This window comes from Mesitornis unicolor, unplaced genomic scaffold (genome assembly GCF_000695765.1).
Source record: "Mesitornis unicolor isolate BGI_N332 unplaced genomic scaffold, ASM69576v1 scaffold2229, whole genome shotgun sequence".
Lineage (NCBI taxonomy): Eukaryota > Metazoa > Chordata > Aves > Mesitornithiformes > Mesitornithidae > Mesitornis > Mesitornis unicolor.
In genome coordinates, this window is record NW_010209029.1 from 23,709 (window position 1) to 49,554 (window position 25,846).

The 25,846-nt window shown below is 43.4% G+C and overlaps 1 protein-coding gene across 2 annotated transcripts in view; it reads left to right on the forward strand.

Annotated features, from left to right (window-relative positions):
• Window positions 1-21,612, forward strand: part of ATP2A2 (ATPase, Ca++ transporting, cardiac muscle, slow twitch 2) — a 45,320-nt gene extending 23,708 nt beyond the window's left edge. The window contains exons 6-21 of one of the 2 annotated variants that reach the window (XM_010192717.1): window positions 1-51; window positions 1,808-1,893; window positions 2,784-3,248; window positions 5,876-5,964; window positions 8,770-8,872; window positions 9,405-9,536; window positions 9,622-9,744; window positions 9,914-10,132; window positions 10,586-10,921; window positions 11,170-11,390; window positions 12,439-12,641; window positions 13,384-13,469; window positions 13,825-13,958; window positions 15,025-15,142; window positions 15,261-15,381; window positions 20,502-21,612. The exon at window positions 1-51 is cut by the window's left edge and continues 51 nt beyond it. In XM_010192717.1, coding sequence (XP_010191019.1) covers window positions 1-51; window positions 1,808-1,893; window positions 2,784-3,248; window positions 5,876-5,964; window positions 8,770-8,872; window positions 9,405-9,536; window positions 9,622-9,744; window positions 9,914-10,132; window positions 10,586-10,921; window positions 11,170-11,390; window positions 12,439-12,641; window positions 13,384-13,469; window positions 13,825-13,958; window positions 15,025-15,142; window positions 15,261-15,381; window positions 20,502-20,515 — 2,501 coding nt within the window. In that variant the 3' untranslated portion in view covers window positions 20,516-21,612. Of the gene's footprint in view, window positions 52-1,807; window positions 1,894-2,783; window positions 3,249-5,875; window positions 5,965-8,769; window positions 8,873-9,404; window positions 9,537-9,621; window positions 9,745-9,913; window positions 10,133-10,585; window positions 10,922-11,169; window positions 11,391-12,438; window positions 12,642-13,383; window positions 13,470-13,824; window positions 13,959-15,024; window positions 15,143-15,260; window positions 16,900-20,501 lie in introns of those variants that run through there. The other variant, XM_010192716.1, reaches the window with a different exon arrangement.
• Window positions 21,613-25,846: the final 4,234 nt, after the last annotated feature.

The window sequence follows — 25,846 nt, forward strand, 5'->3', positions numbered from 1 at the left end:
TTACTTCTATCAAGTCTACAACTCTAAGGGTGGACCAGTCAATCCTCACAGGTATAATTTTGATGAATTCTGGATTATTATGTGCATAACTGTTTGTTTAGAAGAATCCATTTGAAACAAGCCTGTAGCTATTGAAGCACTCATGTTGCATTCAAGTGCAGTGAATTCCCGATGTAGTCACTTAACTCTCGCAGTGGCTGGATGCATTGCTTCAGCACTGCCTTTCCATGGGATGAATGTTCTTACAAAGACTTGTCTTGCTTTTTTTGGTGTGTCTCCTTGTCCCTCCAGACACACATACTGGTACCTTGTGGGGAAACTAATAAAAGTGCAGAGTTTCTGTTCTGTTTATGCAGCCTTCTAGGTTTTAACATCTCGTCACTGCTCAAATATGAAAGTGTGGAAATCTTTCTAAACGTCTCCTGGAACAGTTACCCATTTTCTCTCACGAGAGCGTGATTTTTCTGAATACAGGCAGCTTTTAAACTGCTGCTGCTGAAGACTCAGCACACTAAAGCCTTATTTGCTGAATTTCTGTGCACGCACGTTCGTGTGTTTGCAGGAGCTATATTTAGAGCACTTTTCAGATTTGTTCAAAACAAAACAAAGTAGCAGTACTTCTGAATATAGGAAAGAAGCTGGGAATCAACCAAGCATGCTATAACGTTTTTCTCAGCTAGAACATGAAGATCTGTCTGCCTGTTTTGGTAGCATAAATTAAAGTTAACTAGCCCTGATTTTTAAAACAGTGAAGTACTCATAAGGAACCTGGTTTTGATCCTTGAATTTGTCTTGAAACAGGCCCCAATGTTTCTCAGTACAGATCTGGAATAGCACAGATCTGATCAGGCTTGCTTACATTTAGCATAAGAAAATGTAGACGTTCCCTGTTTTTCAAGCTATCGAAACTGAAATAAGTAGAACAAGAAATTCAGCAGAAGTCCATATAAAGGGATAATTGCTTGCCTTTGTTTAAAGAACAATTTTTTTAAAGAAAAAAATACTGTTTTCAGCTTATTTCAAGTTGATGCTTGAGTTTCCTAACTGATAAAGTAGGACTGAGGTCTAAGATGCTGCCTAACAAAGCCTTTAAAAGTACGGCACTCGAGCTTACGAGACGTAGTGGGCTCTTGGCTTCAGTCACCGAGTCCCCACCTGGTGAATCTGATGCAGTAACTAACATCTCTTTTAATGGAAAAGAAACCTTTCTATAGCTGTGTGACATGTTTGTAGAAATTGATATAGTTACGGTGTTTATGGAAGAGCTCTCTGAAGACTTCAGCTAAAGGAGTTAACAAACAGATGGCTGCATGACACTTAAGTTTTGTTTTGTTTTTAAGGTCTGTCAGTATAACTGTGGTGTGTGCCATCACAGATGTATAACTGTGGTAACATCTAGTTATTTAAATGAAAACATACCTCTTCTGGTGTGTAGAGAACAGAAATGCTCATTACTGCATGAGAAGCCCACAAATTACCTAATTTCTGCAGTAGAGTTTGCTACACTAAAAGGAGTACCAGCTGCTTACTTTTCTTGTTCCTTAAAAGACAGTGTATGCTTCATTAATTCTGACTATATAAAATGTTTACCTAAATCCATTCCTATGTTCATTAAAAGCCAGCCATTCAAATTTTTTTGGTCAGCTGAAATATTTCCTGTTTCTCAAGCAATTAAATAAAATCATTTGAGGAAAAGTTTGACATCTTACATTTTTTTTAGGACGGGGGTTTATAGCTTTGTAGTTTCCTACAGGACTCAAGATGATAGATATATAATCTCTTCATAAAACTATTATTTTTATTTTAGGTGAATCTGTGTCTGTTATTAAGCACACTGACCCTGTGCCTGATCCTCGTGCTGTAAACCAAGACAAGAAGAACATGCTGTTTTCTGTGAGTTACTTGTTTTGAAATTTTCAGAACTTTTATAAAATAGCACTAAAGCTGACAACCAAAAGTGTGCAGGACTTCAGGTCTTCATCTAAAAGCCATATGACTTCTTTCCTGTATCCTCTATACTCATCTGTATGTATGTCTCCACGTACATCAGACTAAATGAATTAAGAAATGGAAATTACTTTTAATAAAAGCTGTCCTAAGGGAAGATGCTTGTTGAAACCAGTTCATATGAGCAAACTGCTTTTTGCCCTTCACAAGAAAGTCTTGAGGGCTGGAGCACATCCACTTTTCAAGTGCTTCTGCACTGTTTTTCGAAAGTAATAGCTCTTACTGCTGGTAAGCATGCCTGCAGGAATTGTGGTGTTGTGTGGCTAAAATTGAGAACTTCTACATAGGAATGAAAGAACTTACTCAGATTTGTTTAAAGGAAGCATTGAATGCCTTTGACACCACAATAACAACCCGTTATTGTTGGTAAGCTCCTTGTAGAAAATCAAACTGTTCTTTCTCATGTCAGGTGTGCTCACACAGAACACATCTATTACCCATAGTAAATAACATTAAGTCTGACAAAATACGGTCCTAATAAAGGAAAAAACATGCTTAAGATTCCAGTTGAGCTATTGCTTACTGAGCACTTGGATTTGATGCTGCTGCTTGTCATGGATCAATATGGATTCATTTTGAGCCTGTTCTGTAAGCAGAAATTCTGTACTGGAGTATTCTCTTACAGGTACTGAGGGGATGTCATCCTCTTCCCCTTTTTCCGTATCCCAGCTGAAATGCAGTCTGGACTTGTAGAAGGTGTTTTTAAAAGAAAAAAACCAAACCAAAAAGCCTGTTTCTAGATTGACTACAAGCTCCCTTTTCTTTATGTGCATTAGGGTACTAACATTGCTGCTGGGAAAGCCATGGGCGTGGTTATTGCAACAGGAGTAAACACTGAAATTGGCAAAATTCGGGATGAGATGGTGGCCACTGAACAAGAGAGGACCCCGCTCCAGCAGAAGCTGGATGAGTTTGGGGAGCAGCTGTCGAAAGTCATCTCTCTCATCTGCATCGCGGTTTGGATCATAAACATCGGCCACTTCAATGATCCAGTCCACGGTGGCTCCTGGATTCGAGGTGCTATCTATTACTTTAAGATCGCTGTAGCTCTGGCTGTTGCTGCTATCCCCGAGGGGCTGCCTGCTGTCATTACCACCTGCTTGGCACTGGGGACCCGCAGAATGGCCAAGAAGAACGCGATCGTTCGAAGTCTTCCCTCTGTGGAAACCCTGGGCTGCACCTCGGTCATTTGCTCTGACAAGACTGGTACGCTCACCACAAACCAGATGTCGGTCTGCAGGGTATGTTGGACTTGCTGCTTCAATTCTTCCTTTTTCTCCTCAGCCACTCTGAATAGTCAGCATTACTCAAATTCTTTCGATTGCGAGTCTTTTGGTTCTCATATCGTCAAAATCTTGCTTTGTTTTCCTAAGATAAGCTTCCAGTTTTAATTCAGTTTTCCACTGTGTAATGTGTAAGGCTTTATCTCTTCCCTTATTTAGTCATGGCCAAAAATAGCTGTACCCACACTTGATGGAAGAGAAAGTTGTTTGCAAGCAGCTTTCCATTGACTTGTCTGTAGCCATTCAGTCTGCTGGTAATAATTTAGTATGATTTGTCACCTGTTTCAGAAAGGTAGGATTGTTACACTGTAGAAGCAGTGTGTGTGTAAGCGTAAAAGGCTTATGTCTTTAATTTAGCAAGATGGCAGAGGAGCTTAGCAGTGAGAAAAAAGGTGGAAGATTTACTACAGTAACTTGGCTAGTCTTAAGGTATTTTTGCTACTGAGTGGTTCCACCTTTATTTGGTTCTCTTATCTTCAGTGGCTCCTATTGGTCTGATGTGGGGCACAGCAGCATTTTCATCAGGCAGTATTGTACGACTTATCAAGCAACTTAGTCACCAGTATTGCCAGGGTCATCTTCAACGTATGGCACATTTTATGGCATGTAACTTAGGCTTCACCTCCCTTTCCCCACTATACTCTCTAGTGTTGATTAATCTGGGACTTGCATAGCTAGTCACTTAACATCATGCAGGCTCTGTTGCCAGTTCTCTGTGCTTCCCATATACTTGATATGCTGTGTAGGAATTTATGGAGAAAACATTAAGTTCTGTTTAATAACTGTAGATGTTCAGTGGCTTAGCAACTCCATGACATCAAATGTTCAGAGTCATTACACTGAGTTAGAATTCCAACTGTCTAAATTTGACACCAATATTTTTTGGCAAAAGTTTGTAAGCCTTAAGCACTTTATTCTTGTGTAATTGATGGCTTTTTCTTTCTAATTGGTGGTTGACTTGTTCTACTTCCTTAAGCGTTGTAGTATTTATACCTCGAGACACAAAGCAGCTGCTCATCAGTATTCCAGAGGAGGCTCCTTGCAGCAGAGTTGTGTAACTGCCCTAGTCTTTGCAGGGATATTTTCATCGTGCGGATGCCAACAGCAGAAGGCTTCCTGGTTAACTCATCAGTTAAGCTGTGTTTATTCAAAAGCTCAAAATGCTCTACTCCATGTATTTACAGGGCTAAATGTTTTAGATCTTGTGCAGTGCAACTTACTTGGTTCCTTGTTAACCTCTGACGGCTACAGAATAACTTTAATTGCAAGAGTTTGCAAAATGTAGCTAAACCCTAATACCTCTAAACAGTAAGTGTATTCTTGGTTTCACTTTAAGTAGAGAGCTTGCTTAGCTTTTTAAGAAGACTGGTTTACAACAGTAATTCCACTTGTGGTTTTAGTTTTCGTGTTACATAGTAACTCCTGAGTGTCCAGAGGAACCCTATGCTGAAATGTTTCAGTTGGGAACAGGAGGAGACTTGAGGGATTGCTTTCATGTCCTCCTGTGGTATCTCCCTCTGAGAATGCACTTCCTCTCCTTTGTGGGCTTTTAATTGATGAGCTTGTCCAGCTTTTTGAGTTGTAAAATCACATTGAAAACTATGGGATCTCCACCCACTGATGGAGATCAGTTGTAGAACACTTAATTATTAGGCTGGATTTTGTGAAGATGCTTGCTTAAAACATAAGGCAGTGCAATGAAGGGAAAGTAAGGACACTGCTAAAATATGATATGGCAAAATGACTTATAATGAGTAAGAGGCTCCATTAAGATAATTTCTCAATTACTGATAATATATCATCTCTGCTGGCACTCCAGCAAGTCATGATAAGAATACAACAACTTCAGGCAGTTTTTGATCTCCATCTTCCCAGATTTGGTTCTGCCCACAGCTCTTCTAGAAAGCAAACAAACCCTGAAATGCAGGTGTCTTGTGGGGTACAACTGCATCCTTCAGACTGGTGTCTTTAGTTGAAAATAACATCTCGGCCTGTGCTAGAAGGCACTTGAGCTGTCAGTGTTTTTAAGCTCTCAGTTACTGGAGGGCAAAGGGACTTTAACTGGAAAAGCAGGCCAGGGAGCCCTTTCACTTGCCATAGTCTGGCTCTTGTCTAAAACCTTCCTCTTAAATCTAGAAGCTTCTCCTATTTGGAGATGCTTTTATTTTTACTTTGGGAAGACTTGTCCATTTCTAAGCTGCTCTGTGCTGCTTTTGATTGGAGCTGCTGTTTTAGACAGAAACATGAGAATTAATTTCTTGAAGCCTAGGAAGAGCTTGGGTATACAGGATTGTCAGGTGGGTGCATCAGTAGTCTTCATAGCTGAAGTTAAGGGTACATAGTTTGTTTTCCAATTTCCAAAGGAGATCTGTTAAGTAGAAGTTCTGTCTTCTGTACTTTGTGCTTCAGTATAGGAGCTGTTCAAACACACGGGATCCAAGTTCAGAGTCTTGGATCTTGGTTTGTCTAGGTTGGTTGTTCAGCCTGAACTTGCCTCTTGTACCTGCTTGCTTAAGGCCTCTTTAAGTCTCTTTGAAGCATTAATTATTTTTGGAGGGTAGTAACATCTCAAACTCTCATTGCAGATGTTTGTCCTGGACAGAGTAGAAGGAGACAGCTGTTCTCTGAATGAATTCACTGTCACCGGTTCAACGTACGCTCCCATGGGAGAAGTGTAAGTGTTCTCTCAAAGTTCAATATTTGTCTGTTTATGCATTGACTGTTACTTTAGTTACTGGAGAAGTGATGCATGTAATATTCAATAATGATTGTTAATAAATGAAAGCTCAACCAGTGAGAATGCAAACTGAAGGGATAGGGGGGAAAGTAATTAAAAGTAAAAGGAAGTTAGTCTAGAAAAGTAAGCCTTCATGAGGATTACTTAGTACAGTCTCCAGTAATGCAATGTTCCTTTGGTAATCTAAAACCAAATTAGGGGTAGGTTGAGAGGATTTATTTTACTGAAATCTTTCTGGACTAAGATTATGTATCTCAACGCTTCAAAATTAGGTTTACTTTTATTTAAAAAATCTGCATAAATCTGAACAGATGACCCTCTGTTAATCTGTGAACTTAATGTTTCCAGTTTCCCCGCCTCTGAGAAGGTAGAAGGGTTTTTCTGCTGCATGATATGAATGTGTTGGAGTTAATTCTTAAATTTACTGCACATTCCTGTGTCCTACCCTCAGTAGTTTATGGGACTCGAAGCATCTGCACTTGAATAGATGTGTGTGTGTCTCAATGTTTGGTGTTTGAGCTGGTGTTAAACCAACTCCCTTAGGGAAGGAGTGATACGTTTGGTTTACTTTCAGTTGCAAGTCTCTGCTGATGGGTTAGGGTTCATCCTGACAAATTTAGGAGTTTTTAGGGTTCTGCTTCTAAGAGAGCCACCTCTTACTGGCCTGCTACAGCCACTTTAGTTTTACTTGCAGAATTAGAGTTCTGGTGTGTGTGGATTAAGATTCAATTATTGTGAACATCTCAACCTTGTAGAGTTTCACACGCGTGCCTCTGACTCTGTGCAGTCTTCGCTGATCTCAGTAGTGATTATCTCTGTTTAATTTTCGTAGCAGTTAAGACCATAATGTTCTCAGCAGCTGGAAATCTTAATTCCCCAATTCTCTTCTGTTTCAAAGCTAATTGCTGTCAAAAGCTTATGCGTTCATTTCGGGAGATGACATTTACTTAGGCAAGGTGACATTCTAGAGACTTATAAAGCATCCAGCTATTGTGCTTTAGCCGGTCTTGCAAGAGCTCTAGATAAACAAAATAATAAAACATCATGTGGTGACAGATGTTGAGTATAATGAGACAGTCATCAATGTATGTTAATGTTCTGGTTTTACTTGCTGGAACTGTGGAAAAGTGAATAAGCATGTTAATCGCACTGCAGTCACGTACATAAAGAATGTTCTGGGAAGGGGAAATGACCACAGAAAGGCTGTTGCTGGAGCATAAGGAAACAAAGAGCTAAATTCCCATACCTTTAGGGCTGATACATTTCTGCATCTCTAGATGGCTTTTTTAAATTTTTAAGTCAGTGATTTTAAAATAAGGCGACTGATTTCACCTTGGGTTGCAAATTGGCACTGGAAACAAAGTCTGTAGAGACCCTAGGAGTCAGCGTAGTCCAAGGCACTGCCCCAGGGCAGGAGCTGCTTCAGACACAAACCCTTCCTGGCAGATGTGGCTTTGTGTTGCTGAACTACAGGTGCTGTTGTCTGCCACAGCTCCATAGGCAGCCTACCCTTTTATAACCATTAAACATACAACAATTACTGAGAACTGTGGCAAAAGCTACCAGATTGCATTTGACCTTCAAGTGAATTCATCTCTTGCTAATCAAAAAGCCTGAAGAAAAAAAAACCCTCTATCCAGAACTGCCCCCAGCGACTTAGACTTGAGATGCACTTGCTGTTCTTCAGAAGCTGTTCAAAAGGAAGGCGCAGGCAAGAGCGGGGAATGTTGGTGTACCAGGTGCTGGATGTTCAGATATGCTGCTTGTCTTGAGTTCAGAGCAGGTGGAAACACCAAGTATTAGCTGTGACCGGCAAAGAGACAGAATTTTAGGGAGTTCAGAGTATAAGGCCACTGCTTGTGGCTGTAGGATTGTATGCAAGGTAAAACTTATAGATAAATGTCCTTTTTTCTTTAAGATACATTTTGTTCACGTGCTGCGTTACACAACACTGGAACTTGTTTGTGATACTATAATACTTTTTTTGGCGATATTGCCATAGTTTGCAGTACTGCCATAGTCTATGGTATAAATTCTTAGGGAGCAGTGATCCATGACTTTCTACCACCAAACGTTTCTTTTTCCCCTCCTTGAGGGCTTCAGTGAAAAATATATTAGATGAGTTATGTCTTTCTAATGTTGATAGGGTGGGAAATGGCAATTTTGAACACTGACTTAGTTCTTTTATGCTTACTCCAGAAGTATGCTAATGTTGCAGAAAATGAATTAATTTACTCTTTCCAAATGTGAAAGTAAAGAATTTGCTTCTTATTTGTGATGTCTGAATGGTGCATCACTCTGGGGAAAATACACCTTCCCTCTTCCTAAATAGTTCAGATATTTATCACTACGTGTGTATGACTAAAGAAAAGTGCATTTCTTTCCTAGTGGAGTTTGTATCGTGAAATGGCTTTGCAGTGGTTAGGAGACCCTCCAAGTCCTGTGCATACTCTCATACTGCTTTCAGTGTGCCTCTTCACTGTGCTCTGTACTTCTGTGTTGCTCTATGACTGTCACTGGAGGAAATAAGGTTTTGTCGTTCAGGCAGTGACTTCACTGCTAATCATGGCATTCTTATCAAACCTGCTCTCCTCAGCAGTTTCTGCTTCTGTAGATCCCAGTTCATAACTAATAAGCATTATACTAAATGGAAATAGAGTAAAGGGATTAAAGAAGGGGAAAAGGTGGGATGCTAATACTAAATAACTAACTTAAATCTCCAACTTTTCTTCCTTTGGAAAGGCATAAAGATGACAAACTTATTAAATGTAGCCAGTATGATGGCCTTGTGGAACTTGCAACGATCTGTGCGCTCTGTAATGATTCCTCTTTGGATTACAATGAAGTAAGTACATATCCTGGAACAGGAGACTGAGAGTGAGGGTAAATGTTTGCTCTCATCTGTCTTGTAGTACCTTTCAGTAGAAAATCCCCTTCTAGTCAAGGGGGGAGAGTATTTAGGTCCCTTTAAGTATTAACTGTGGGAGTGACTTCTTTGTTGAACACTGAAAAAACCTAAAGGCAGGCAGCAAGTGTAATGTGGAACTTGGAGATCCCTTGGTGTGTAGAATGCACTGCAGCTTGCTTTGACTTGCCTCCCTAAGGTTGCTGCATCTCATCATGACTTAAATGCTCGATGATGAAGTACTGACCTCCTTCTCCACTGGTCTGGAGAGTAAAGGCTTGACATTTCCTACAAATCATGCTCTTCAAAGTTGCTCTTTAAAAATTGTTTTACTTGTTTCATGAGTCATAGGAAGTCTTGTTAAGTTGGGCTTTTTTGCCCCACTGAGAAACTTGAACTTTTGTTTCTGGTAAGTTCCAAATGAGGTTTAAAGTAAACGTCTGTGTTTTTGTTTGCTTTGTGTTAACTAAAGGCTAAGGGAGTATACGAAAAAGTTGGTGAAGCCACAGAAACAGCGCTCACCTGTCTGGTTGAAAAGATGAACGTATTTGACACCGACTTGAAAGGACTTTCTAGAATTGAACGTGCAAATGCTTGCAACTCGGTCAGTACTCTTGTCTGGAATTCACTGGGACATGAGTTTTGTAGTACATGTTATCTAATTTTTATGCTTTTTTTTTTTTAATAAGGTGATAAAACAACTCATGAAGAAAGAATTCACCCTGGAATTCTCAAGAGACAGAAAGTCCATGTCTGTCTATTGTACACCAAACAAACCAAGCCGCACGTCCATGAGTAAGATGTTTGTGAAGGTCAGTTCCTCTCTTCAGAAAGTGTTGTTACGGAGTGACTGTAAAGGTAGCAGAGTGCTTGAAAATAACGGCACGACTAACTGCAGCTTGAAGATGAAGGAAGGACTTTGTAATCTGAGCAGCTGTAAAGGGATTTATTAATCTAAATTACTATTTTTTGCCTCTGCAGGGTGCTCCTGAAGGTGTAATTGACAGATGTACGCATGTCCGTGTGGGAAACGCTAAAATACCGTTAACCTCAGGAATTAAGCAGAAGATAATGTCTGTCATTAGAGAATGGGGAACGGGCAGAGACACGTTGCGTTGCTTGGCTCTGGCAACCCATGACAATCCACCCAGAAAAGAGGAAATGAATCTTGAGGACTCCTCAAATTTCATTAACTATGAGGTAAGTTTAGTAAAATACCCTTCTGACACTTCTTCCTCTCCCAAACTGGAGAATGGTGGCTCTTAGATTTGAACTCCTGCTTACCTCCTCTTACTTGTTAATGTACTTACTTGTTAAAGACTTATGACTTTTCATTTGGTGTCAGAGCTTAAGCAACGTGAAGACTTAGCGTGGTGAAACACAACCTCTCTGAAGTAACCCTTTCAGGATAAACAAAACCTGACATAAGAGCAAGTGTAGCATTCCTAATACACTGGTTTTGACCAAACGGCAGGGTGACATAGGCCTCTGTCTTGTATTGCTCGATGTAGAACCACAGAATATTGTGGACAGGAATGAAAACAAATGTGGCTACACTGGGACATACTTAGCATACGAGCAAAAGGGTTGTTTTGCTAATGACAGATGAGTCTCCAGGATCTTGCACTAAAACCTGGCGCTGTCTTGTTTCAGACCAACTTGACCTTTGTGGGCTGTGTGGGTATGCTGGATCCCCCAAGAATTGAGGTAGCTTCATCTATCAAGCTGTGCAAACAAGCTGGTATCAGGGTTATTATGATTACCGGTGATAACAAAGGCACAGCAGTAGCTATCTGCCGCCGCATCGGTATCTTTGTGGAGGATGAAGATGTTTCTACAAAAGCCTTCACTGGTCGGGAATTTGATGAACTCTCACTTGCTGCCCAAAGAGATGCGTGCCACCATGCCCGTTGTTTTGCTCGTGTGGAGCCTTCCCACAAATCTAAAATAGTTGAGTTTCTTCAGTCTTTTGATGAGATTACAGCTATGGTAAGTAGTTGAACTTCTGCTTTGTTTGAGAGGCACGCACTGTGTTTAAACTCAAATTATGCCTTGTCAGACTTAACAGCTCATTCTGGAAAACACTTCTGCCGTGTTTCCCCGAACTCAGATCCTCAGAAGAGTTTTGCACTTAAATGATTTCTGAAGACCCAAAACTAGCGCAAAGTTCCTTTCTGGTCCTGTGTGTGAGTGCCCACCTTATTTCTGCGTTTTTCAACTTGAAATTCTTGTTTTAGACCGGTGATGGTGTCAATGATGCCCCTGCATTGAAGAAAGCAGAAATTGGAATTGCTATGGGTTCTGGTACTGCGGTGGCTAAAACTGCTTCTGAAATGGTTTTAGCAGATGATAATTTCTCAACTATTGTAGCTGCTGTGGAGGAAGGACGTGCCATTTATAACAACATGAAACAGTTCATCCGTTACTTGATCTCCTCCAACGTTGGAGAAGTTGTTTGGTAGGTTTAAAATGGTTTTTTCTTTGAACTAGAGCAGTGATGATGGAGTCTTTTGTTAATTATTTATTTACTTCCAGTATTTGTCACTAAAAGCAGAGAAACAGGTTCTCCAGGTAATTTCGAGCTGTGACTGTGCAGAAGTCTGCATACTTCTGGCCTAGTCTTCACTGGGAAATTTTAGCATACCACAGAAAAAAGATTCGCATTGCATTGCATATAATATTCTAGCTCAGTAGGTGGCTAAATGCTTTACAATTACGTCTAGGTTTGAAATAATTCTCTAGAAGAGGCAAATAAAAACCTTAATCAAATGTTGCAAGATCTGATATTTCAGATAACTTCGACACACATATAACGTAGATGTTTGTTTAACCTCTAATCACAGAAGAATGTGGCTTCTGTGTCTTTGGAGGGAATGTGACCCATGCCACAGAATGCATTTCTGGTCGCAGAATGTAAATGCTGACCTCCTAGCAGTTGGTTATTTCAGAGCATACTTTCTCCTAGAGTAGAAAAAAACCCCAGCAATCGTCTTGCCTCGTTTCTTTTAAACTTGAAAGCTGTCCTTCGTATGGCTCTTGCTGCAGTCCCTGTTTCTGTCCTATTTATTCACACAGGCTTGGAGCCATGAAAGCTACATACTCATTAAATTTTTGCAGGGACTAGCAGTAACGTAGCTAAATGAAGCTTAGTCATTTGAGCCAAAATGGTATTGTGTCTGCAAAAGTTTTAGTGTCTCTTAGGAAGTGGCTTGCAAGCGTTCATGCATGTATATATATATTTATCTATACAAACAAGTAGTGAAGATAATATAAGGCTAAAGCAGAAACTGTTCAATTCCTGAAGAAGATGATGCTTCAGTGCAAGTAGCTAGAAGTGTTTGCTATTGAAAATGTTTTTAGTTTTCTGAATGCGAGTGTTCAATTTGTGATATTAAATGGATAACTGCATGAGAGAACAGAAGTGATGCTACAGGTTTAGGCTTAAGTGTTAAAAGGACTTAGTTACACATACAAGAATAAGCTTACAAGTGGTGTTTTTTTTATAGCATCTTCCTGACTGCTGCCCTGGGCTTTCCTGAGGCTCTAATTCCTGTCCAGCTGCTCTGGGTGAACCTGGTGACGGATGGACTCCCTGCCACCGCGCTGGGCTTTAATCCTCCTGATCTCGATATCATGAACAAGCCACCACGCAACCCTAAAGAGCCACTGATCAGTGGATGGCTCTTCTTCCGTTACCTGGCTATTGGATGTAAGTAGTCATAGCTTGCTTTTTTTATAAATAAACTTAGGCAGGTAATTTTTTGAGATCCCCTTGCAAGTAGTTTGTCTGATCTCTTTGTCTGCTGAACGCTAGCACTAGATGTTCTGAGGAACTGGAACTCTTCCTTTATTTTGTGTAAAGATTCACACTTTGTTTGGCACATTTGCGGGCAGTGCTGTAATAGGAGCAGTAAAGTTGTGATTAACTGCCACACTTCAGAATTGTCTGATGGTGGATGGCATTACAGCCCTCAAAAGAGAGAAGCCCTTCAGGAACAGGTGAGCTTAGGGCCGAGTCTGACCCCTGTTCTCCAGCACCCACCTCTTACCTTTCCACACTGGGCTGGCTCCAGGCTGAAGTGCTTTAGCTCAGAGTGCTGCGACGGCAGACGTCAGCTTGTCCGTGCAGTAACTGTCAGCCTTAGGAAGAGGAGCGCGTGGTGGGCTGAGAGGAACAAAGGCAAACTGCAGGCTGATTGCTCCAAGTGATGGCCGTGTTTGCCTTAAGTTCTAGCTGTCAGCTTCCATAAGCAAACATTAAGATCTGTCCCACAGTACAATATTTATTGATTATTAAAGTTACAACTGGTGGAGCAGATTTCTTGCATAGGAGATAGATGAATTACAGTCTATTTTTTTTAGTCTTTGAAGTAGAAGTTCAAGTGTGGCAGGTGAGATCTTCTCTTGCATACAGTTCACGACACTGAAAACAGCACTTTATTTCCTTTAAGGTTATGTTGGTGCTGCCACAGTGGGTGCTGCTGCGTGGTGGTTCATCGCCGCTGATGGTGGTCCAAGAGTTACCTTTTATCAGCTGGTATTTGCTCAGTTTAATATCTCTGGGGGAGAGGGGAGGTACCTGCTTCTCTCATACTTGTTACTTGAAACGACTGTAGAAGAGCAGTAGGTTACAGAAATGTGTCTAACGAGATGTTTTCAGACTTGTTACTGTAAGGTAGCAAGGTAAGGTGGGATACGGGAGCTTCTAAACAATCTGAAAGACTAATTGTTGTCTTTTAATTAAAAGATGGGGCATTTTCTAAAGCTAACAAAAATTTAGAGCCAGTGCTTATAGGAGTCATATTAGAAAGCTTTGTTTTCATTATAATTGCCTGTTTTACATGTTAAAAGTTAACGAGGTGTGGAAGTGAGTTCTCATTGTTCTGTTCCAGAGCCATTTTCTGCAGTGCAAAGAGGACAATCCAGACTTCTCTGGTGTCGACTGTGTGGTTTTTGAGTCACCATATCCCATGACAATGGCTCTTTCTGTCCTTGTCACCATAGAGATGTGCAATGCTCTCAACAGGTTCGTATGTCCAAATAGGAAAGCAAAGTTTCTGCATAGCTTCTCCAAAATCCTGCCTTTTGTGCACTTGGTGTATGGACAGCTCGGCTAATGAAGAATGAGTCATATTTCCTTTCTGAACCCTGGTAGTGCAAACAAAGTGACTCTTAGATAACATTTGAGATCTCTTATCGTAAGGTATATTTTTAAGTCTGCCAATTCACTCTGGTATTTTACTAAGCATGAGCAACCGAAATATTTTCCATTATTTCTAATCTAAGCTTAATCAATCAGATTATCCCTCCTATGTTGGTATAAAGTGATATCAAGGAGAACTAAAATAAGAATGCTGAAGATATGGAAAATAGTTTTTCCTGCCCTAAGGGAGTGTGGATTTAGCCAATTAATATTAGATTATAAATGGAAACCACTAAATAGCACAATGTCAAGAGTATTTTTCTTCAAATAGCTTAGAGGTCAGTTAATTTAAAAACAAATAAACTTTAAATCCAAGCGTACTGCGGTAGTCCTACATAGTAAGATACTGCTCTACATCTGATGTTCTGGATTTCAGCCTCTTCTGCAGCGTAGCCTAAATGCAGGTTGAATCTGAAGCCCAGAATTAAGGGACAAGCATTAAGAAGGTGCAGGCACTTGACCCTCTGTGTCTCCAGTCTGTAAGTGAACCTCTGAGGAGGTGGGTGAGGAATGGGGTGCACAAGGTCCCTGGGTACACCAGACCCGAGAGGATTCTGTCTTGTGCTGCCAGGCCTGTCTTTTCCTTCCCTTGCCCATGGAGAGGGTGTCGGGGCCTTAGCAAAAAGCTAGATGAGATCAGCAAAGAGCAGAACACACAAAAGCTATCAGAGACAAATGTGAGGCTGAACTGTGACTGCTTTGCTAAGCAGATGTCCAAGGTAGTTTAAAGTTGCAACTTCTATATAGACCATATCTTGGTGTCTGTCTTTCCTTCACAACTGGAATAACTGTGACTGGCCATGCTGCTTTTCTTTCCAGGTAGCCTTCTGATTTGTTGAATTTCCTATTGGTATCTTATAAACATAGATGTACCATGTTTCTGTTGCAGTCTATCAGAAAATCAGTCCTTGATGAGGATGCCCCCATGGGAGAACATCTGGCTGGTGGGCGCGATTTGCTTGTCCATGTCACTCCACTTCCTCATCCTCTATGTGGAACCGCTGCCTGTAAGTTCACGTCTCTCACACCCAGCCCTGAGCTTGGAGATACAGCAAAAACCTGTCTGGAGCTTACGGCAAGGGATGGAGGGGGAGAAAAAGATGTAACGCTTGGCTTTTCTTTCAGATTATCTTCCAGATCACACCTCTGAATGTGACACAGTGGCTGATGGTGTTGAAAATCTCCCTACCTGTCATTCTGCTGGACGAAACACTTAAATACGTGGCCCGTAACTACCTGGAACCTGGTAAAGATAGTGTGCGGCCTGCCACCAAAGCGTGTTCTCTGTCAGCATGCACCGAAGGAGTTTCCTGGCCGTTTGTGTTCATTACTATGCCCTTGGTTATCTGGCTTTACAGCACAGACACTAACTTTAGTGATATGTTTTGGTCTTGACTGACACGGTGACGAGTTTTACATTCAAAGAAAAAGTTTAACTTAATTTTTTATTGTTTAGAGCAACTGTCTATTTCTGCTGAATTTTCACATGAACATATTTGCCGGTGATGGAGGTTTCATAATCTAGATTTTGGTTTTTTGCTTTTTCTGACTTCAGTGGGGGCAATATATTCCTCTTTTATACACAGTTAAAGTGTCCATTGACATGTACAGAGAACTAACACTATTTTATGCAAATATTTTTTTGTAGATGAAAAGCATGTACAGTGTTCTGTTCAATAGTCTATTCATCGTGTAAAAACAGTAAATTTTTTTTTGAGCCAGCGGACACTATCAAACTAAATTGGCAGCAGATTTTAGGGAATGAATGTGTGTCGTCTGAAACTAAAAAAAGCATGTAACTGTTTGTCTTCTGCATGATCATCCAGACTGAATTTGCCATGAAGTCAGGTTTTATCCATAAGCAGAGCTTTCTGCACGGGGTAGAGTACTGCTGCCTCGGTCACTTCTCTGCTCGGTTTCCCTCTCCTGTCCCTTGCTCTCAGTTCCTGACTGTCCTCGTTTACACCAGTCTCTGTATGAGGAATTGCCTGATCGTGCTCGTGCAGAAAATGTCATTCCAGGTGCAGCCTGCTGGGGTTCTTCCATGCTTCCAACACGCATAGGGTTGTTTTTTTTAAGATTATTTATTTGTCTATTGTATTTTATTGTAACAGACCTTATTTTGCTAGCGTTGCCCATTATGCAGGGATAGGGAGGGCTACTTCTGTCTACTGAAATCTAAACCAAGCCTTTTTAACAAACACAATCTGTTTTTAATTCAAAAGAGGGTTTAAGTTGGGCTTTAGTACCTTATGTACATGTGTCGGATCCTTTCTTTTTCTTCCCTGCGCCCCCTCCCCCTTAAGATCACAACTTGTAATGAGACCTGGAAAATAACTTGCACTGCATAGCTAGAAATTGGGTTTCCTCCACTTAGGGCACTAACAACCAGTTGTATACATGGAGTTACTCTGCTGGCCTGTTGTTAGCCTGACTTGAAGTAACAAGCTCGTGTGTGTGTTTTGTAAAATCTGTAAATAGCACATGACCAAATTGAACATATTGTATAGAACTATTTTTATTTTAATGTGGCACTAACCACCTTCATTATTGCGGTAAATGTTAAAGCATGTTTTCAAATTCAGTCCTGTATCAACAACGTGTAAGTCATTAACAGTCCTAACTGTGGTGTTTTTCTCCAATGCCTTCCAACTTCCATCGACTAAAGTGAGTATTTCTCTTCCATTTCACCATGCCAGTGGTGACTTGCTGTAAAATAGCATATGCTGTATACATGTTGAAGAATAAATAGTAATTTTCTTCATTCCCATGCTGTGTTTTGTCAAACTCTGCTGTGCTACATTATTATCACCACTTTAGACTCTTGTTTTGTGGTCTGAAGCTCAAATTGCTGACTCCAAAGGCAAAGCACTTGCTTTTGGATTAGTGTATTTTAGGGTCTTGTTTTATAGCACCCAGGAGCCTTAGTGCCCCAAGATCTCATAGCTTTTGGTCTTAAGTTTGAGATAAAATTGGACAAATCTGTAACTTAAGACAGTGACAGCTGCTTATGTGCATGTTTGGTGTCCCAAACACTCTGGTACTTGTGGCCAGGTGCTGGTGTGCTCTGAGTCGGGGTTGTCCCTCTGAGCTGACCCCCTTCCCTCGCCTCTGCTCTCTGCAGTGCTCCCAAGCACAGGCTCCCCTTTGCAGAAGCAGGTCATTGTTTGCAGAGAGTGGAAACTCTTTGTGTGTGGTGATATGGAAAGACAAAAGAGTCTTGGCTTAACAAGATAGTCTGAAAATTGTGCTGGGGTCGCTGTGTCTGTGGAGAGCAGCAGGTGCTGTGTTATCTGGTGCTGGCTTGGGCTGCTTTAATGCCCAAATTCAAACAGCTTTCTGACTCCTCGTAGAGGAAAAGGCTTGTTAAAAGCTCTGTTCTGTCGGTGCCAGCTGGAATCCAGCGAGCACAGATAATTCTCTGCGTTTTCAGCTTTCAAATATAGATGCTAACCTCAAAATACACAGACCCTCTCTGAAACTCCACTGCATTGCGAATGCTCACTGTTTATATAGACTTGGACTTAGGTTGATGCTGAAGTGACTCAGAGGAGCAGGATCTGATGGTGTAGGAGGTGTTTTGCTGAACTGTAAGATTTAAATGCTGTTGAATGCCCACTTTAGCCTGGCAGAACCTGTCTTTGCCAAATAAGTCTTGCATGCCACAAACTCAATGGCCAGCAGCAGCCATTTGTTGTATCAATAATAAATGAGCTATATCAGATTTGTCCCTGTTTCTTGAGACAAGAAACTAATAGGTGATGTGATTTAGGATTCCTTGAGATCAAAATATGTCCAAGTTATGTTACTTGTTGGAAACAAATGCAAGCAAGTTAGTTTATGTGCTCCCAGCATTATTGACAGACATTTTCCAGGGTAGGAGTGCCACTAAATGATGTGTGAACCCCAGAGCAGCGTGGTGGTGGGCTCTGTTAAAGCTGTGTATGACTGTCACCACAAACAGCTCTGCTGCTTCTGTTACACCAAATAATCCTGCAGTGTACCCCCTTCTCCCCATCTCTAAGAAGCTGCAGGGGAGATAGCTGTCCATGAGTAGAATTCAGTCTTCAACACCTTCTCTGCTGGACCTCTGTCCATGTTGAAGATGAATCTTTCTGCCTGTGTGGATTTTGGTGCTGACATCTGAGAGCTCATTTGTACCCGATGTCTCGGGGCAGTTGCATCAGGGCTTGGTGTCCATGGGTTGCATTGAGAGCTGGATGACTGGGAGTACATGGTGACCATGATCCCCGCAGGCTGCTGGGGTTACAGAACAGGCAGGCTTTAAAAGGTGCTCCTAAAGAGCCCAAGCAACCTTAATATAATATACCCTAGTTTTATTTCTCCTAGTCTTGCTGTCTGAATTTTCCTGTAGAAATGGAGCAATAGGGTTCCCCAAGATCAGCACTTCTTTGTCTTGGGTTCAAGGGCAGCTGTTGCTCTGTTTTTAGTACTTGTGTTCGCCGGGTGTTGCCACTTGGTGGTAAACAGCAGCCTTCTCCTCGAGTAGGCTCTGGGGCACTGCTCCATAGTGCTGCTGGCATTAGAGCAGGGGAGGGCAGCTCATGGCTGGGCTCTTCAGTTGCAGAAACTTTAGAAATACCGTGCAAGGTTAGTAATGCACTGCAAGAAAATGTATTAAAGAAAATAGTTACTCCTAATTGTGTAGCTCCTGTCACTCTCCAGCCATCAGCCCCTTCACCTGGGGAGGCAGGAAGAGAGGACTCTTTAACTGAGAACAGGCTGACCTGCCAACATCTCAGAGTTGAAACCTGCTTCACTCTTCTTGCCTGCACAATTCTTCTCCAACCCCTTCACTGTACCAGGGTCAGCTGAGGATAGAGATAGGTAACTGCTAGTTAATGTGTTAGCCCTGTGAATATATAGATGAAGCACTTCTTTAAGCAGAAATAAGGCTTAACCCAGGCTTTATCTCCCACACCTTTCTTAGAAAATACACTTTTTGTTTTCCTGTGCTCTCATCTCGCTGAGCTTTTTCATCTCTGCCGTTTTCTGGATTCCTCAGTGTCCTCACATCTCGCCGCTTATTTTCTAGTGAGGGCTGTGTAAGACCGGTATCAATCGGGCGATTGATGCTGCCTGTGCTGGGACCAGCAGGAAGGACATGGGCTCACCCTGGACACAGTGGGGCTGGGTGTGAGAGCAGCCCCTCCCCAGTTTGGTGTTTGTGGCCTGGTCCAGCTGCAGCCATTTGTCAAATATTTAGACAGGGCCCGTTATCTCTGTAGTGCCCTGCGCCTGCTCTGCTTTCAAACATTGTGACTCAAGAGCTGCTCCTTTCTGCTGGCACCCGAGCAATAAAAATAGTTCGTACTTGGTTTCCCAAAGCAGTCTTGTAAATAAACAGGTATGAAAAAGGCAGCAGAAAAACATACACCAATCTGTCAGTGCTTGTGGGGAGGTCATTTTGGAGAAGGCGAATGGCAAGAAAATGAGGTTTTAAAATCTGCTGATAAAATGCAGTACAGCAGTCCTGTCCTGTCCAAGAACACAGCTGGTGCAGAGTATTTGTGGTAAAGAGGTGGTTGAATGCTGAGATGAAGGGAGGTAAAACCGATACCAAGCTGTCTGTCTATTGCACCTGTCTCGTTGACTTTTTTTGCACTTCTAACCATTAACTGTTTCCCTAATCTCTGCTAATTACATCCTTAATTACATTAATATGCATTTTTCAAATCTCAGCAGGAGAGATTCTGTACTAAATTCTGTAGTGCTGTAGCAGTGTTTTGAGGAGCCACCATCAAGTCCTAGGGCATCAGGGTACTCCTTTCCTCTCTCCTAGAGGCAAGGCTAACCTCACGCTGTTTATTAGGGGTAAAGTACAGCCTCAGTGTAATTATGTTGTACTCTACCCTTTGCCTTACGCGTTAATCTCTGGAGTTTAATGACTTCTTCAAAGCTTTCCTACTGCTTCCCAGAATAAGCTGCGTAACTTGGAAAAGGGACATTGTTAGGTCACTTTGGGGCCAAGCTTGCGATATAATCAGACAGACACCCTTACAGCTCTTAAACTGTGGTACGGGGTTTGAAAGTAAAACTGACAGTAGGTGAGGCTGCTCTGTTGCCACGAGTCGGGCAGAGAAAGGCGAACGCTGCCTCAACGCGGCTCCGTTCTTTGTCGCTGCGGTCAGGCAGGAATTGGTGGTGCTGAAGGGAGCTCTGCTGCAGGGGGAGAGCTGAGGGCGCTGGGCTTTTGGGAACAAAGTCACCTGAGAGTGTCCCTTCAATGACAGTTACCAACCTTCTCGTTCCTCCTCTGTCACTGTGGAGCTGGGTCTTGCTTGTGTGATGGTGCTCAGCGTTCGTCCTCTCCTAACTGACGCCTTTTCTTTCTTTCCTTTTCAGCAATACTGGAGTAATCGCTTCCTAAACAATTTTGCAGAAATGTAAGGTTGTTTTGTTGCGTGCATGTGTTTTTAGCAACACATCTACCAAAACTTCTGCATGTATCATGTGTAAAGATTCTTTGCTTTCCCTAAACCAAAAGTCGTTGTGTTCTCTGTGGAAGAAACGTGTGGTACCATTAGGACTTCATTATACAGACGTACAAACGTGCAATAGCGCTTACTGAGCTGGAAACTCTCTCCAGAGAAGTTGGGTTTCTGTGCCGCATGGAGAGGAGTTTGTTATCCTTGAACAAGAGTTGCGGAGCTGTCAGCCAATTTTCCATATTTCTGTATGTAAAATGTCAGTTTATAAAATGTACAATATCGAAATAATGCATGCCTTCGGTTGTAGACAAATCTTTCTCTGTATTGTATCATCCAGACATACTACTCTCAAACAGCTTCTGTACAATGCTATCCTATTTATAAAATCCATGGAAAAGATTACAGATGAATGTTAAACCGTAAGCCTCCACTTCATAACTCTGGATTTTTTTTATCATGCGTGCAAATCGACCTCTTTTGCACTGTAATGTAACTTATTTAAATCTAAGGCAGTAAGACAGATGTTGGTGCAATACAAAAATGTCGTGATGCGTTTATCTAAAAAGCAACAACCGACTTAGCCAGTCCCCACGAGCGCATGTGTGAGCTTTCGGAGCTGTAAGTGAGATCAGTTATGGCCGTGCTGACCATAAGGAGCATCACACCTGGTTTCATTTGTATCAGGTAAATAAATTTATTCTACAATACATACTTTGCGTGTTATTTTATGCACTTTGTTTCCCGCAGGTACATGCGCACATACCTCAGCGCTCTCTTACATTAATTGCCAGGATGCCACTCATTAGCACCTCCACCATTGCAGTCTTTCCTCCTAAACTATGCAGATGCCAGCTGCTCCGCGGCAGCGCTGACCTCCGCGCTGGTGTGATTTCCTCTGCCCAGGGGCTCGTGTGTGTGCTTAAGGGACACTCAAGTACTTTGATCACTCAGTTTTTTTAAAATGCTCCATTGTTTGTAAAATCCCTCTGAGAAACTGAAAATAAAACATTTCTTTCCCAACTACAGCTTTATTTTTTTGTCCTGTTCTAATTTCTAAATTGCCCTGACCTGCAGTAGCTGCTAGGCAAAAGGAGGATGAACCACCTCTATGCTACACCCCAGGCATTGGGCACGACTGCAGCACCCCAAGGGTCAGAGCTGGATTGCCCCGGTGTCCTGTGCTGCTCTGCTCCGCTCCAAAGCCCATAAACCAAGCTTTGAGTAAGAGGAAGGGAGGCCTTTCTGAGCAATACAACTTCAGCCACCTCCAGCAGTGTGGTTTAAACTAAACAGAATGCCTCTCGACCTCCAGCCTGCGATAGCAGCACGCTGCTAGCGAACAGCGTTATCCAAATGAGGTGACTTGTCCAAGAGCCTTCAAACACAGCGGTGTGAGGCTTAAAAATACGAGCGTTGAATTCCAGCATTAGGCTGAACCATGGGGTAGTGGAGGCTGCATTGCTCCTGGCTGCTTCCTACTATGGTGGTGCTGCTGTGAGCACCGAGCTCTGCTTCAAGCCCTGTGCTCAGCTCTCCGCTGTTCTCTGTGGCTGCAGCTCCTCCCCAGGCCGTGTTTACAGCCCCTGTCTCCAGCACTGGCACCAGCAAACCCCTGCAGTGCCAGGTGTGGGAATGCTTGACAGACACCTGAGCTCACCAGGAAAGGCATCTGTCCAGAACCTGCCCCATTAGCACCTCTTCCCTTGTCATAACCCCTCACTGTGCTTTAATTAGGAAAAACAAGGCTCACTTCATTCTCAGCAGAAGGCGGCTGCAGTCCCATGTCTCAGACCTGCACCCTGTGTGAAAATTGCCCCTGCTGCTCCTTTTTCCAACTCACAGGAATTCCTGTCACCAGCACAGGTACCAAATGTAGCAATTAGTGACAATAAGAAGTCATTCTTCACAAAACAGCTCTCACTCCCAGGCATGGCAACTTACGTTCCAGGCAAGATTTCATCCAGACAGCGCCTCGCTGCTGAGCAAACTGAGACCAAACTTGGGACTCATTTTTAAACATGTCTTTAAATTATGATCTGCAAGATTAACTCATAACCAGTCACCCAAATGCATTGCAAGCAGCACGTTGGAGCACAGCCACATGAAGAAAACGTGATGCTCAGTGGGTTGCTAGGTACTCGAGTGCAGGAGCATGTGGTAGAGATGCTGAGATGAACAGCTTCATCTTCCCCCTCCTCCTCCTCGCATTGCGTTGCACGGCTGAGCCCACTGACAGGCGCTGAGGAAGAAAACAGCTCCCCATAGCTCCAGTTATCAGGCATTAGAGCTATACTACATCAAACTCTAAATACAGAGGGCTGAAAATAGCCCCATTTTTACACCGAGGTGAATTTGTGTGCCATCAGAACCCACATCCACCCCCAGCAGGGTGGGCGAGAAACCAGAAAAGCCTCTGGGGGAGGAGATTTGCTTCACAACCTCAGCCAGAAACACGAGCCATAGGAAAAGTCATGGGATCGTATTAGAAACCAGCAATCCGCCCTCTGCTCAGCCGCAGCGCTCCGAGCCCCGGCAGCTCCTCAGAGCACCTCATCTCACAGCCGAACCACACGGACGTGCAGACCCCTCCGGTCAGGTCAGCAGGCTTGGGCTATTCCCATAAACAGGTCAAGTCCCTGCCATTAATTCCAACAGAGGCAGTGGAAACTGAGTCCATTAGGATTATCCACTTATAACAATCTATGAGAGTTATCCTCTTCCTCCTGGAGGGGCTCGTAGGGAACGTGCAGTGTGATGGGAGCACCTCGACACTTCCGTTTGGATCGGTGCTTTCAGGGCAATAGCAGCTTGCACATAAACCATCACCAACATTGAGAAGTAAAATGTACAAGCCTGGCTCTTCGGGTGCAGCAAAGGAAAGGGTTTTCAGGGCGGTTTGACACAGGTAGGTTCAGAAGCCCAAGGAAAGCAGCTGAGAGGCAGGGAGCTTTCAGCACATGTGGTGTGAGCCACACATGGGGTGTCCATGTCCTTGCAGACCCAGACAGTGACTCTGAATGGTGGTCAGCCTCTAAAAACTGCTCAGGGTGTCCCATTCAGCCTTCAGAAACTGCTCAGGGTGTCCCATTCAGCCTCCAGAAACCGCTCAGGGTGTCCCATTCAGGCTCTCTTTGAGACAGAAAGGCTGCAAACACCAGCATTTTGATGGTGCAGCAAGGGGGGGGAACGTCCCGGACACTTTGGAACTTAAAGAAGTTTATCTTGTCGCTGCCCTTCTGTGCGATTTAAGCACTAATGTGGTTTAGATAGAGACTGACCGAGCAAACCAAGGGCAAGCAGGAAAACTCCCACCACCCCTTGACTCACCAGATGCGTCCTTTCCCTTCCCAGAGGAACAACCTCGCTGTCCGTGGCCGGGCTGACTCAGGGCTGCTGTGCCAACAACTAATCCTGGTGGAGCTCCTCAGCTTCCCAGGGCTTCCTGCCGAATATTCACCATCTCACCACGCTGCCACCAGCAATTCAAGGCCTGGCTTGCAGTGGCGGCTTCGCTGTGGGCACAGCTCACCTCAGGCTGTAAGTTACAGGTACTAAATCCTGTACTGCTATAAAAACCTACGTCTCTGGTTTGTGAGCACTGTCAGCTTCTCAGGACATCGCACAGAGGGGTTTACACCTTCAGTGAACTGAGAGCACCTACTTCAACAAGCCCTGAGTCACAGAGCCTCCCCGAGCGGCCCCACCAGCATTTCTACCCGCACACCAGCCTTGTGTCAGCCAGAGACCGCAATACAACAGCAAAATCCTGTACACAACGCATCAAAACGAGCCTGAAGAACGACTGTGTGCACTGCACAGCACCACATCCACACCAGCACACACGACTAAGCCGGAGAAAGGCTACTGCTGCCGGCGGCTGGCTAACACAGCGGGGAACCAGGCGCTCGTTGAAGGACAGAGCAAATAAAGATGCCGAAGTGAAATTCAAGCACCTACAACTGAAGTCCTGAATCCCTTCCTCGAGTTGACGCTGGCCCTGGGGCACACAGACTTCCCAGGACACTTCTTGGGAACTGCTCTGACTCCTGAAGCCGCTTTTCTGCATCTGCAGAGCTGCAGTGGAAGGCCCAGCTCCACAGTCAGCTCCTTCCTGCACCTTAATCAGGTTCCCCATGCACATTCGGGAGGGCTCTACCTTCACCAGAAGGGCTTTGGTCCGACAGATGCACTTTGAAAGACTGACAACATCAACCTCTCACAAAACAGAGCTGCTGATGCTCTGATCTTAACCCACCCCTGATGGGGTGAAGAGCTCCCCTCAGCAGCTGCACGGCAGGCGTTGGTCTCTGAAGTCTTCACCAAGAGAGCAGATAAAGGCCATCTGTTTCCTAGTCACCCTTTTTGGGCAACGGAAGTGGCAGGAACAAAAGCAGAAATCAAAGCACAGCGTGGGAAAGGTTAAATCAAAAGCTCAAATATTCCCAGTGTTACTGGGTGGAAGGTCCTTAAAACTCAGAGCCCGATATTTCCGTAAGGGGAGCACACACTTGACCTCCAGCCTTATCGAACTGGTCAAGCTTCAGCACATCATCCTCCACAGAGCAGACAAGGTTGGCTGGAGCCACCACCTCCTTTCCTACCCATCAGAAGCTGTCCTGGCGAGTGAGGAGAGGGTAAGGGCTGTTCCTCCTCGTGTGACAGACGGCAGCAATGCCAGGATCCAGCAGCTTCCCAGGTTGGCTACAACTCGGGCTAACACAAGAATCACTGCTTTTTCAGAGTAACGCCAAGCTTTCCCTGTGCTGGTTAAACAGATCCCCGCATCCCAAGCCCTGTGGGGCTGCCAGATGGACGAACACTTCCATCCACACAAACATCTCCTCCGCTATGGACCGCAGCAGGAAGCCAGACGCTGAGGTTACGCCGCCGTCCTGCTCCGTCACCGGCTAACCCGGATCCCATCAAGTTTTACAAGGCACAAAACCTCCTCGGTCACAAATCACAGCTTTTTACTGGCTTCCTGACAGACAAACATTTCTCTCTGGAGCCACAGGGACCGCAGCTCACACAGAGCAGCCCAAGGAAGAGGCGTATCCGCAGAGCGCTGCGATGCTCTGCCGATGTCGTCACGCTACAGCTCCCTGGAAAACTGCTCGGTATTCCAAGAGGATGAAGCCAAGTTAGCAGCACCAACTCATCACACCATACTGCACATTAAGGAGTGACACATCGTACACCAAATGTTAGAAAAAGCAGGAACAACACAAATTCAGGGAAATTTTAAATAGTTCAGGGAAA